The 12,555-nt window shown below is 36.1% G+C and overlaps 1 protein-coding gene and 1 pseudogene across 1 annotated transcript; one reads left to right on the top strand and one right to left on the bottom strand.

Moving 5' to 3' along the window:
* Positions 1-718: 718 nt before the first annotated feature.
* LOC127222056 (olfactory receptor 8K3) lies at positions 719-1,660 on the bottom strand. The gene has a single exon (XM_051183967.1). It carries the CDS (start codon positions 1,658-1,660, stop codon positions 719-721), a length of 942 nt encoding a protein of 313 aa, XP_051039924.1.
* An 8,105-nt stretch (positions 1,661-9,765) lies between these two features.
* LOC127221853 (calcium/calmodulin-dependent protein kinase type II subunit gamma-like) lies at positions 9,766-12,016 on the top strand (annotated as a pseudogene).
* The last annotated feature ends 539 nt before the right edge of the window (positions 12,017-12,555 follow it).

Below are 12,555 nucleotides of genomic sequence, written 5' to 3'. Positions count from 1 at the left end.
TAAAAAATGCAACACTTTGAAAACTTAATGACTGTATCAAGAATTCAACCACAGTTTCTGTTTCTCCAGGCAGTCAGGGCCTCTGATAGTAGATTTATTTATCTACTAGTATACAGTATTTATCCCTAGTATACAAATGGTCTTTGGGAACCCATTCCACATAGAAGGATATTCTCTCAGCCTAGAGACATGGGAGGGGGCTGCTCCAAATGATTTGACAGACTTTAAAGATTGCACATGGAAGGGCTTACCCTCCCTGGGGAGAAGAAAGGGGATGGAATGGGGCTTAGTAGGGGTGGGCAGGGGAGTACAGCAGGGTGAGGGAACTGGGATTGATGTGTAAAACAAGCTTGTTTCAAATTTAAATTAAAAAAGAGTTATCAAAAAAAAAAAAAAAAAAAGAATTCAACCACAGTTTAAGCCCTGCTCTAAAGCTCTTGTTCTTTCTAAATAGTAAAAGGCTATACCGTAAAATATTGTGATCTTTATATGCTAAGAATATTTTGTGTTATCATGAATTTCCCATTATTAGAATTATAATTCAGCCTTCTTCAGTAAAATGGAATAAAGCCTATTATATTTCTTTATTAATTCATAGAGTTTTTAGGTGTTTAATTACCAGAAAAATAGTTAACATTTAATTCTGTGTTGATCCTTTGTACTTGCTAACCATTTTTGTAGAAAACAAAGATCGAAAGACTCAAATCCTATGTGTTTTTCAAAGGAAAACACTGTATATCTTTTTCCCTGTCCTATAAAGGGCATCTTTTACATCTTTGTTTCTCAAGCTGTAAATCAAAGGATTCAACATGGGAATGATCAGGGTGTAAAAGATAGAAGCAACTTTGTCAGTGTCAAAAGTGTGACTAGATTTAGGCTGCACATACATAAATATCAAAGTCCCATAGAAGATAGTGACCACTGTTAAGTGGGACCCACAGGTGGAGAAAGCCTTGTGTCTGCCCTCAGCTGAGTTCATCCTGAGAATGGCTAGGAGGATGAGCAGATAGGACACAAGAACAACTAGAAGAGAGGACATCAAATTAAAAGCTGCCAAGAACAACATTATCACTTCAATTTCTTGTGTATTTGAACAGACCAAAGACAACAAAGGGAGACTGTCACAGTAGAAATGACTGATGACATTGTAACCACAGAAAGACAAAGTGAAAATCTTAATTGTGATTAGAAGAGCCACAACTGTGCAGTAAAGATAAGGGATTACCACCAGCACCCAACACAACCTTTTTGACATGATGACAGTATAAAGGAGAGGATTACAGATGGCCACATACCGATCATAGGACATTGCAGACAGAATAAACAGCTCACAAGCAATGAACAGAAGAAAGAAGGCTAACTGTGTAGCACAAAGGTTAAAGGATATTCTATTTTGATCGACAATAAAATTATTTAACATTTTGGGTCCCACAGCTGTTGAATAACCAAGATCTGTAGTAGCAAGGTGTCTCAGAAAGAAGTACATGGGTGTTTGCAGCCGGGAATCCACGATGGTGAGGATGATCATACCCAAGTTGCCAGCTAGTGAGATCAGATAAATGATGAGGAACAGTCCAAACAATGGGGCCTGAAGCTCAGGGTTGTCAGTAACACCCATCAGGACGAAATCAGTCACCAGTGTGAGGTTGTGGTTCTCCATCCTAGCTCACTGGAAAATCTCTTCTGATTAGAGAAATCAGCATCATATATATTATTCAAATATTTTTAATTGGGAGATATTTTAATAAAATATTATAGGTAAAAATCAAGACAATTCTTTCAATTTCAATACATTAAAATTACATCTTTAATATCCATATATAACATATTTCCATATGCCTTTAAAAAGATAAATAGTTACAGATTACAAGAATGGTTCTATACTAGACTTGGGTTACAAAATTTCATTAAATGTATACAAATATTATCTTGTTTGCTTTGTTTTGCAGATAAATCTCACCTACTATCTGGTGGCTACAACTCACATAAACTATGAAATAATTCTGTTTTGTTTAATATTTTGCTCCTAATAATATTTAGTGTGACATTTTATACTAGTTTTCAGCTTCATAAACCCAGATAGATGGAAAATAGGTAGCAGTAGTAAAATAATAGCTGAAATAGAGATTGGAAATATAATTTTCTGATATAAGCTATTAAAATAAAGTGTTAATATATTAAAAACATTGGATGACACTTTTGTTTATTTCACTTCTAGAGTTATAAGTGCATAGTGACATATAATCAATACATTTAGTAATAGCTCATAAAGCATGTACTAATTATCCTGCAAGAGGAACCAAAAATACACAAAGTCTGCCACCTCTCCTTTAAAACTGAATTATGAAGTACTAATACTTACAAAAACAGTAGCTAAAGGTGTTAACTTGTAAAATATATTGAGTAAATATCTATGGTCACTCTAGAAGATCAAACTCAAATTGGGTTTATGAAGGAACCAAAGAGAATATATTCACATATATGTTCCTGTTATATTTTAAATAGTATATACACAAAAATAAATTTGGGCTATTACTTCATTGAAAAATATTTCTTCTACTTTTTTTTTTTTTTTTGATATGTCCCAACCTGACATGCTTGTTCATATTTTAAAAAAATTAGGGAGGATTTTGTGGTACATTGTATCTATTCTTCCCTCAAAAAAAGCCACATGTATATACTGTTTTGCAGTTTGACACAGTATATAAACTTACCCCACAGAGACTGTATTCACAAGTGTTTTCGTACATCCCACTGGTCAGTAATGAACTCTTTACTGACCTGAAATGATAAGTAGTTGGGGAATTAGATCAAGCATCTCATTTTTTTACTGGACCTATTTCAGTCTGTCTTCATTATGCCATGAGTAATATGGGATTATGTGCTATTTTTCAGTTGCTTCTTAAGTATTTGTATAATTATTAAGTAAATAATATGTGTATGTGGTAAAAAATGTGTGGTCTTATAAATTTTTTAATGAAACACTTCAATATAATTTTGACAAATTTATTTGTATATTACAGTCAAGAACTTACAAATTATGAAGATTGATTTGGTATTAATTGAATAATGAAGACTCAAAATTCTCTTTGTATTTTGGAAAAAAGTGTGTAGTATATAACAACAAAATTTAATATTTCATATTCCACATATATTTATGTGGAACACACTACTATAAAGAAAAAATTAAATAACTAAATAAAATTGTATGGATAATTTAATATAGTTTGAAATCTTCCTAATTATTATGTAAAAATATTTTTTGGCAAATATAATCCATAATACATTGGAGGCAACTTACAAAATTTTGGGATATGTGTATGAACACATCCTACATCTCATAGATTAAAAACATATAGAGATATAAATTACTTGTTTAGTTGAATGTTGTATGCACTAACGTTGACTGAATAAGAAGAAATTACAAGTAAGTTAGTTCATCCTGAGGATGCTGGACATAACTGTTTGTGTAACCTGTAAGGACAAAAGCTTCTCAGTGTTATGGGAAAACATTTTATTTAATTTTGTTCTACTTACTTAAATGTTGATTATAGTTTATGGCTCAATGTACTTTCCATATTAAAAACACACTGCATTATCACATGGAAATTCCTTAAGCAAATGCTTTGTTTCCATCTTATTGCTTTATTTTCAATTCTGAAAACTTCAAAGTCAGTTACCAAATATAAAGTATTTCTAAAATGATAAAGGTGTGCTCTATTTATAGAGTTAAGAGTCAATGCTAGGTACACCTTTGCTGACTTGGACATTTCATTTATCTTGAACAATTTAAAAGCTAATTATATCTATATATTTATAAAAAAATGAATGTTATTGTTTCAAAAGTCCTGGAGCAAAACATAACAGAATTAGAAATAAGAATGTGATATGGACTCCTTGAAATTCTAATTGGCATTAAAAAAATCAGGAAAGTAAATCCATATTTAGATCATATTATAATCCAAATCATTAAATTATGTATATATTGAATATTTTAATAGAATGTATACAAACATAAATTTGTCAAATAATTCATCTAAAGCTCTTATTAGCACATACAGAACCGATATATCTTATACTTGATTTGTGAAAGATAAATGAATAATAAAATGAATCAGTAGTAATTTTCAAAGATGCTTAAGTGAATTGACATTATTTAGATATAAGGATTAAAACTGACAGAATCATAACAAATAATTGATGTTAGAAATGGAAAGTCTGAAATTTGACAATATTTGAAATTACTGCTGACATAGATGGCTATTTCACACTTTATTACCTGTATGAAACCACTGTCTTAAATTCTCAATGTAATTCTTAAAATGGGGATTCATAAGTCATTTTATGCATCTTTGAAACCACAGAAACTCTTCTCCCTATGGATATTCTAAACAAATCAGTGATTGTATTTGAATAATTTGAGAATCTAATGAGATGTCTAGAGATTATAAACTAATTGCCAGGAAAAGCTGTTATTCAACTGAGATTTATTTGTTTATTAAATTTCTGTCTATTTTATAATCCAAAAATTCTACTCATAGGAATCTATCCAAATGTGTGGATGTTAGAATACTGCAGATTTTAGTACTCTCATATTCACTGTTGTGTTGTACTAGCTATGATATGAAAATATACTTAAAATTTCATTCTACAATTAATAAATAGAATGCCACTGGACATTGAAAATCTTTTTTATTTATTTATTTTTAATAACCAAATCCATTTAAATGAAAACAAACATTTATAGACAATTTTTGGGAATTTGGGCATCGTTCTTTCCAAACTACTTCCTGCTGGTAAGGGGCGCTGTCATGGGGGATTCTAAGAAGATGCAGAAATCCTGGCTGTAATCTGCAAGGCTGCTTTGTCCAGCTGTTTTGAATGTAGGATCACCTTGTACTCTGTTTCAGGCAGTCTGGCTTGATCAAACCACATTAGTCTGGAAGGAATCCACAGCATTTCATTTTCTGTGGAAACAAAAATAGAAATCCTTTTGCCCAGTAACTTGTCCTTGAACTTAAATTTTGGAGTCAAACATTTTTTTTTAAATTTAATTTATTATTTTACATGTCGATCCCAGTTCCCTCTCCTTCTCTCCCACCCTTCCTCCCTTCCTAATTGCCTCCCTCCTTCCTTCTCTCCCTTCTTCCCTCCCTCCCTTCCTTTTACCCTCTCTGCCCTCTCATATGCACCCTAACCATCCTCCCCTCCCATACCCCCACCCCAATTCCATATGTAGGGGAATGCCTTCCAGTTGGGGGTCATGTAGGGCTGACAGGTCATGTGAAGTAGGGACTAGGGCTTCTCTCCTGTCTCTAAGTTAAGGCAGTTATCCCTCCATGGGGGATGTGGTCCCAAGGTCCTTTTGTGCCCCAGGGATACATCCTGGCTCCACTGTCTGAGGTCCCTTAGACTGTTAAGTCCTTCTGGCTGAGACCCATATTCAGGGGGCCTGAATCAGTCCCATGCTGGCTTCCCAGCTATCAGTCTGGGGGCTGTTAGCTCCTCCTTGTTCAGGTAAGCTGTCTCTATGTGTTTCTGCTGCCTAGTCTTGTCCTCTCCATCTGCATCTGGGTTCTACTTCGACTAAGTGTTTCTGTATGGGTGTTTGCTCCTGTTTCCAACAGGTATTAGATGAGGGCTCCATGGATAAGTTAGTTGTTGATCTCACTATCCAGGAAGGGCTTTTGTGCTAGCCTTTCCAGGGATGCTCAAATTATTAGTTGGCGGCAGTCTTGTAGTTCTCTAGACCTTTCTTTGTGTTCAGTTTTGTCTTCAAACCAATATTGGCTCCCTGTTTTATGTTCTCTCTCTTTCTCTCTCTCTCTCTCTCTCTCTCTCTCTCTCTCTCTCTCTCTCTCTCTCTCTCTCTCTCTCTCTTTCTCTCTTCTATTCCTAACTGGGCTCAATCTTCCTAGTCGCAAGTGTTTTCCTTTCCTCCCCCTCGAAAATCTGAAATGTGAATTAAAGTGTTGGATAGTGTGTTTAGATTTTCAGAGAACATGATGAATGAGCAAAGACAGACATAGAAAAGCAAGCATTACATGAGTCACATTAAAGTAAATGAACAATTATTGGTTCGAGTTGCCCAAAACATAAACATATCACAAAAGAAACAGAGAGAAATATTTTCTTTAATCACATCAGAACATGGAGTGGTATTGTTTAGAGGTTACAATTGTGACAAATTAAAGTTAGTTATAACAGAATGAAGTATCAGACATGAACAGATACAGATGTAAAGATCTGCAGTGGAAGTCTTTGCCAACAGTCATCAGCATTCTGTACACTTGGGGCAATTCATCATTTTAACTTCACTTTAAATAAAATACACTCATATCAGGTACAGAAATAGAATTCAAATACATGGTTCAATATGTACGGGTTTTGAAAACATTATACTAATTAAAAGTAGTCAAAAACTAAGGTCATCTTTACCACGGATTACACACACACACACACACACACACACACACACACACACACACAGAAAACAGAATAGAAAACAGAAAAACAAAAAATAACACAGGTGTAGGAAACTTATTTCTACTTACATGGGGGAGTGGGGAATTGGCAAGAATTGTTACCAAAAACTTTGCAGTGAAAAAGTTTGTTCTGTTTTTGCAGTTTGTTTGTTTGTTTATTTATTTATTTATTTATTTTTCTTGCTTGTTTGTCCTATTTTCAGTTTTGTTCTGTTGTTATTTTGTTTTGTTTTGTTTTTGTGTTGTTTGTTTGTTTTTGTTTTTGTTTTTTGCAGGGAGAGGAGGAAGTGGCATAGGGAGAGAGAGAAAGAAGCTAAAACTGGTTGGGAAGGGAGGGGGTTTGTGGGAGGGCTTTAGAGATGGGAAAAACAATTTAAAAATATATTGCATGAAAATTTTTATTAAAAATAGGGTGTAATATCAGAAGCTATACCTATAAAGTCTAATCAATGTGACTGTGCAAATATGTGGTGAACAAAGATCTCAGCAATGATCCTGCCAAATTGGATGGGTAAAAGCACAATAGTTCTCTATCCTACGCACTATAGATAACAGAGGTAAGTGCAGAAAGCAGAGGTGACTTTCTCAAGGGAGAATAGAATCGGTGGTTGTTCAGTGCCAAACTGTCAGCTCTGTAAACCTGCATACTAGTACATTACCTGGACTGAAAAGATTATATTTAGAAATACATCTTTATACATATATGCATAACTTAAGAAATAGTGAAAAAGTGGCCATGAATTTAAAGGTGACAAGGCAGAGCTATACAGCAGTTTTGAAAAAAGTAAAAGGAAGAGAGATATGTTGTATTCAAATTATCACCTCAAAAAATTCAAAAGCAGAGTTTGATCTAGAGGTAGGTGGTGGTTACATAATATTGAAATGTGATGATAAGAGATATCATTCTGTAAATATGTTTTTCAAAGCACTGTTGGCAAATAGGAAAACAAGACAGGTGGGACTTTGGAGACAAGCAGGTTTCTGGGAGACATAGTGGAGGAGAATCAAGATGTAGGGACTTGAGAGAAGAGGTCTGGACCCTCTCTCCAGTAAGATAAGACCATGTGGAAACACTTACATTCATGAAAATGGGTTAATATTTAAGACAGAGATACCCAATAAGAAACACTAGTAACAGTTTGTTTATGGCATGTGATTCATATCACTAAATTATTTTTTCAACTTGCATACTATTTTATACAATATTTTTGAAATTTTTTTGAGTCATAGATATGTTATATTGAATAATTTCTTGGCTTTCCACAATAGAAATTTATACTTTGTACTCTTATCAGATTCACCTTGTCATTGGAGGTAAGCAGTAGAAGGTATCATTGAAAGTCACCATGTCATAAGGAACAACAAGTATATGTCTTCATCAATGAAATATAATAAGTTAGATATATTTTTTTGTAATTAAGTATTTTTTTATTTTATTTTATATAACAAAGTCCAATTAAATGAAAACAAACATTTATACACAATATTTGGGAATTTGGGCGTCGTTCTTTCCAAACTACTTCCTGCTGGTAAGTGGCGCTGTCATGGGAGATTCAAAGAAGATTCAGAAATCCTGGCTGTAGTCTGTAGGGCTGCTTTGTCCAGCTGTTTTGAATGTAGGATCACCTTGTACTCTGTTTCAGGCGGTCTGGCATGATCAAACCACATTAGTCTGGAAGGAATCCACATCTTTTCATTTTCTGTGGAAACAAAAATAGAAATCCTTTTCCCCAGTAACTTGTCCTTCAACTTAAATTTTGGAGTCAAAGCATTTTTTTAAATTTAATTTATTATTTTACATGTCGATCCCAGTTCCCTCTTCCTCCCTCCCTCCCTCCATACCTCCCTCCCTCCTTCCCTACCTTTTACCCTCTGTGCCCTCTCACATGCCCTCTAACCACCCTCCCCTCCCATCCACCCACCCCAATTCCATATGTAGGGGAATAGCTGGGAAGCCAGCATGGGACTGACTCAGGCCCCCCTGAATATGGGTCTCAGCCAGAAGGACTGAGCAGTCTAAGAGACCTCAGACAGTGGAGCCAGGATGTATCCCAGGTGCACAAAAGGACTTTGCAAACATATCCCCCATGGAGGGATAACTGCCTTAATCTAGAGACAGGAGAGAAACCCTAGTCCCTACTTCACATGACCTGTCAGATCTACATTACCTCAACTGGATGGCATTCCCCTACATAAGTTAGATATATTTTATACAACATTGTGTTATTCAATTTAATATCACATATTACAAACCCATAGTTTTTGGAAATTGGATACTTTTGACCTTACACATTTTTCATTCATTTATATAAAACATTTTTTCTTCTTTGTGACCTAAAATTCTGTTAAATATTTTGTCTGTTGTTAAAAAGTATTAATGTAAACATTCCCTGCCAAGTAACAAAGCAAAAGCTATGGGAAAGGCTTAGGTTCTTGCTTTTAGCTGAGAGAATATATTTTGTTCACCACTTGAAATGCTTACTCCATAGTTGGATAGGCTATTAAAATTGCATAGTTCTCTGTGAATGATCTGAAGTGATCCCTTGCTCCCACAAAATGTGGTTTGCAAAACCTGTAACTCCAATTTCAGGAAATCTGAAATTTTCTGGCTTCCTTGGATACAACTATTCACATGAGCATACCACCATAAAATAAAAATTAAATATATAGATGAACAAAGCCATGATGAATCGTGCTATCAAATAGTGTTTCAAATATGTGCCACTTTTTAGCCTTCAAAGCAAAGCAATATTCAAACTATTGGTCAATTATTAAAATTTAACTTGTTTTATAAGTTTTAATATTGGCAGTAATATACTATGTATATTGATTCTATATTATGTCTCCATGGGCCTGACAGCTGGCCTAGAATATGTGCAGTAGATCTCTCCTGACAGCCAGCCTAGACTGATAGTAAGTGATAAACCTCATTTTTCTAACATGGTGATCATATTTTTAAGAGTTTATAAAATATATATGAATACCAATGAATATAAATATTAACAATTCAGATAACACAAATAGTCATATATACATGAACACCATAAATTTATTGTAAAGTTTAATTCATAAACTTAATTTAAATTAGCTGTGACATTTGTCTCTCTTCATTCTTGTACAGCAAACACATTGTTACCCTGTGTAGGTTTATATACTTCAAAAGAATCCTTTTGTGCAACCTCATTTCTTCATTTTTTTTTTAATGTATCTCCTCTTCAGAGAAGCATTGGCTTTACTGTTTCCTTCTCTGAAACTTACAAAGAATTTAAATTTATTTCTGATGAAATATGACAACACTGACAAAGTGACTTCCATCTTTTATACCCTAGTCATTCCTATGTTGAATCCCTTGATCTGCAACTTGAGGAACAAAGATGTAAAACATGCAAAAGTCAGTTGTGTGTATGGAAAACTTTAATAAGTGTAAATTGCTGGACTTGGTATTTGGGAGTATTTGGGAGGAAGACACAGGCAGATCTCTGTAAGTTCAAGGCCAGCCTGGCCTAGAAACTGAGTTTCAGGATAGTCAGGACTGTATCAAGAAACCTTTGAAATACCATAAAATAAAACAAACAAACAAACAAACCCAAAAGAAAAAAAGAAAAAGAAAAAAGAAAAAGATAACAATTCTAGTTTTGCGTGCAGAGCTGAAGTGTCTTAAAAGGTAAAAACTGAACATATGCAGTTGTTATCATAATTCATATTGGTCGTCTATGAACAAAGATAGTGTTACACATCATCCTTGATATGAAGATACCAAAGAGCATGTAATTAAGAGTATCTTTGACATCCTCTTAAACACTACACAGTGTATGCAAATATTCCTTTGGAAAAATAAAGTGAGATTTAAAAAATATGGTTTTGGTATATATAAATTCAAGAGTGCTCTATATGGACTTTTGAAAATTTGAAGTAGAAGATCATGATCCAACAGTGTGCTTTCTGGCTTTAGTTAGAAAGATTATGAACATGGATTACAACCAGTAACTGAACACATTAACCCACCTGAAGAGTTTTCCTAGAATTCCTGTGGCTAGCTACTTCAGGATATAGATACTCAGCCTCATTGGAAATTTCATCAGAAGTACCTAGAGCTGTAGGACATAAATGCCTATTCCAATCTAGTCAACTATCCATGGTTATCAAAGTTTTGGAACCTAGTAGAAGACCTACTACTTCCACTTTCCTAAGGGTGCTTTCTCAGTGGTTCGAAGGTATGTGAAGAAAACATCTATGCAGGGATCTGCAGCCAAAATCATCAATACTAAGAAGTTATCAGCCTGAGATCATCAGAAACTAGAATGAGAGGCCCAGATAATCCGACTTCTCCATGACAGTATTTCTGAAGAAGGGTTTCACTACCTCCTGTTTGACCTTGTTACCGGAGGGGAATTGTTTGAAGAATAATAGCCAGAGAATACTACAGTGAAGCTGATGTCAGCCACTGTATACATCAGATTCTGGGGAGTGTTAACCATATCCACCAGCATGACATTGTGCACCAGGACCTGAAGCCTGAGAACTTGCTGCTGGCGAGTAAATGCAAGAGTGCTGCGGCCAAGCTAGCTGATTTTGACCTTGCCATTCAAGTGCAGGGAAAGCAGCAGGCTTGGTTTGGTTTTTCTGGCACCCAAGGCTACTTGTCCTCTGAGGTCTTGAGGAATGATCCCTATGGAAAACCTGTGGATATCTGGGCCTGGGGGGTTATCCTGTATATCCTCCTGGTGGGCAACCCTCCTACACTGGAATGAGGATCAGCACAAGCTATATCAGCAGATCAAAGCTGGATCCTATGATTTCCCATCACCAGAATGGGACATAGTGACTCCTGAAGCTAAGACCTTGATCAACCAGATGATGACCATAAACCCAGCAAAGTGTATCACAGCTGACCAGGCTCTCAAGCACCCACGGGTCTGTCAACGATCCATGGTAGCATCCATGATGCATTGCCAAGAGTCGGTGGAGTGCTTTCGCAAAATCAATGCCGGGAGAGAATTGAAGGGCTCCATCCTCACAACCATGCTCTTTTCCAGGATGCCAAAAGCCTATTGAACAAGAAGTCAGATGGCGGTGTCAAGGAACCACAAACTACCGTGGTACACAATGCTACAGATGTGATCAAAGGCTCCACAGAGAGCTGCAATACCACTACAGAAGATGAAGACTATAACGTGCGAAAACAGGAGATCATTAAGATCACAGAGCAACTGATCAAAGGCATCAACAATGGCGACTTTGAGGCCTACACGAAGATTCATGATCAGGGCCTCACTTCCTTTGAGCCAGAAGTTTTACTTTGAGACTCTTGAGTGGTCTTGTCTATACACCAATCTAAACCCGCATGCCCATTTGATTAGGGAGAACACAGCTTGCATCGCCTATATCCCACTCACCAGTACATCAATTGGCAGGGTCAGCCTCACACCAGCCAGTCAGAGGAGACCTGGATATGGCATCGCCGAGATGGCAAGTGGCTCAGTGTGCACTATCACTGTTCAGGGGCCCCTGCCACACCACAAGAGCATTAGGAGATTCCAGCTGGAGGTTGAACCTTCACAGCCAGTGACTCTGGAGGGCCTGAGTGACAGTGAAAGTCCTGTTCCTTTGAGGTTTTTTTCTTTTTCTTTTTTTTCTTTTCTTTTTATTATTTTTATTTACTTTTTATTTTACATGTCGATCCCAGTTCCCTCTCCCTCCCTCACTCTCTCCCTCGTTCTTACCCTCTCTGCCCCCTCACATGCACCCTGACCACCCTCCTATCCAATCCCCCTACCCTAATTCCACATGTAGGGAAATGCCATCCAGGTGGGGTCATGTAAATCTGTAAAGTCATTTGAAGTGTTTTTTTTTGTTTGTTTGTTTGTTTGTTTACATGTTGATCCAAGTTTCCTCTCCTTCTCTCCCTCCCTTCCTGCCTCTTACTCTATCAACTCCCTCACATGCACCCTGACCACCCTCCCCTCCCATCCCCCCATCCCAATTCCACAGGTAGGGCAATGCCATCCAAGTGGGGTCATGTAAATCTGTCAAGTCATTTGAAGTAGGGACTAGGACTTCTCTCTTGTCT

Source organism: Phodopus roborovskii, unplaced genomic scaffold (genome assembly GCF_943737965.1).
Source record: "Phodopus roborovskii unplaced genomic scaffold, PHOROB, whole genome shotgun sequence".
Taxonomy (NCBI): domain Eukaryota; kingdom Metazoa; phylum Chordata; class Mammalia; order Rodentia; family Cricetidae; genus Phodopus; species Phodopus roborovskii.
Note: the sequence above shows the minus strand (reverse complement) of the source record. Positions and strands in the feature narration are given on the sequence as shown.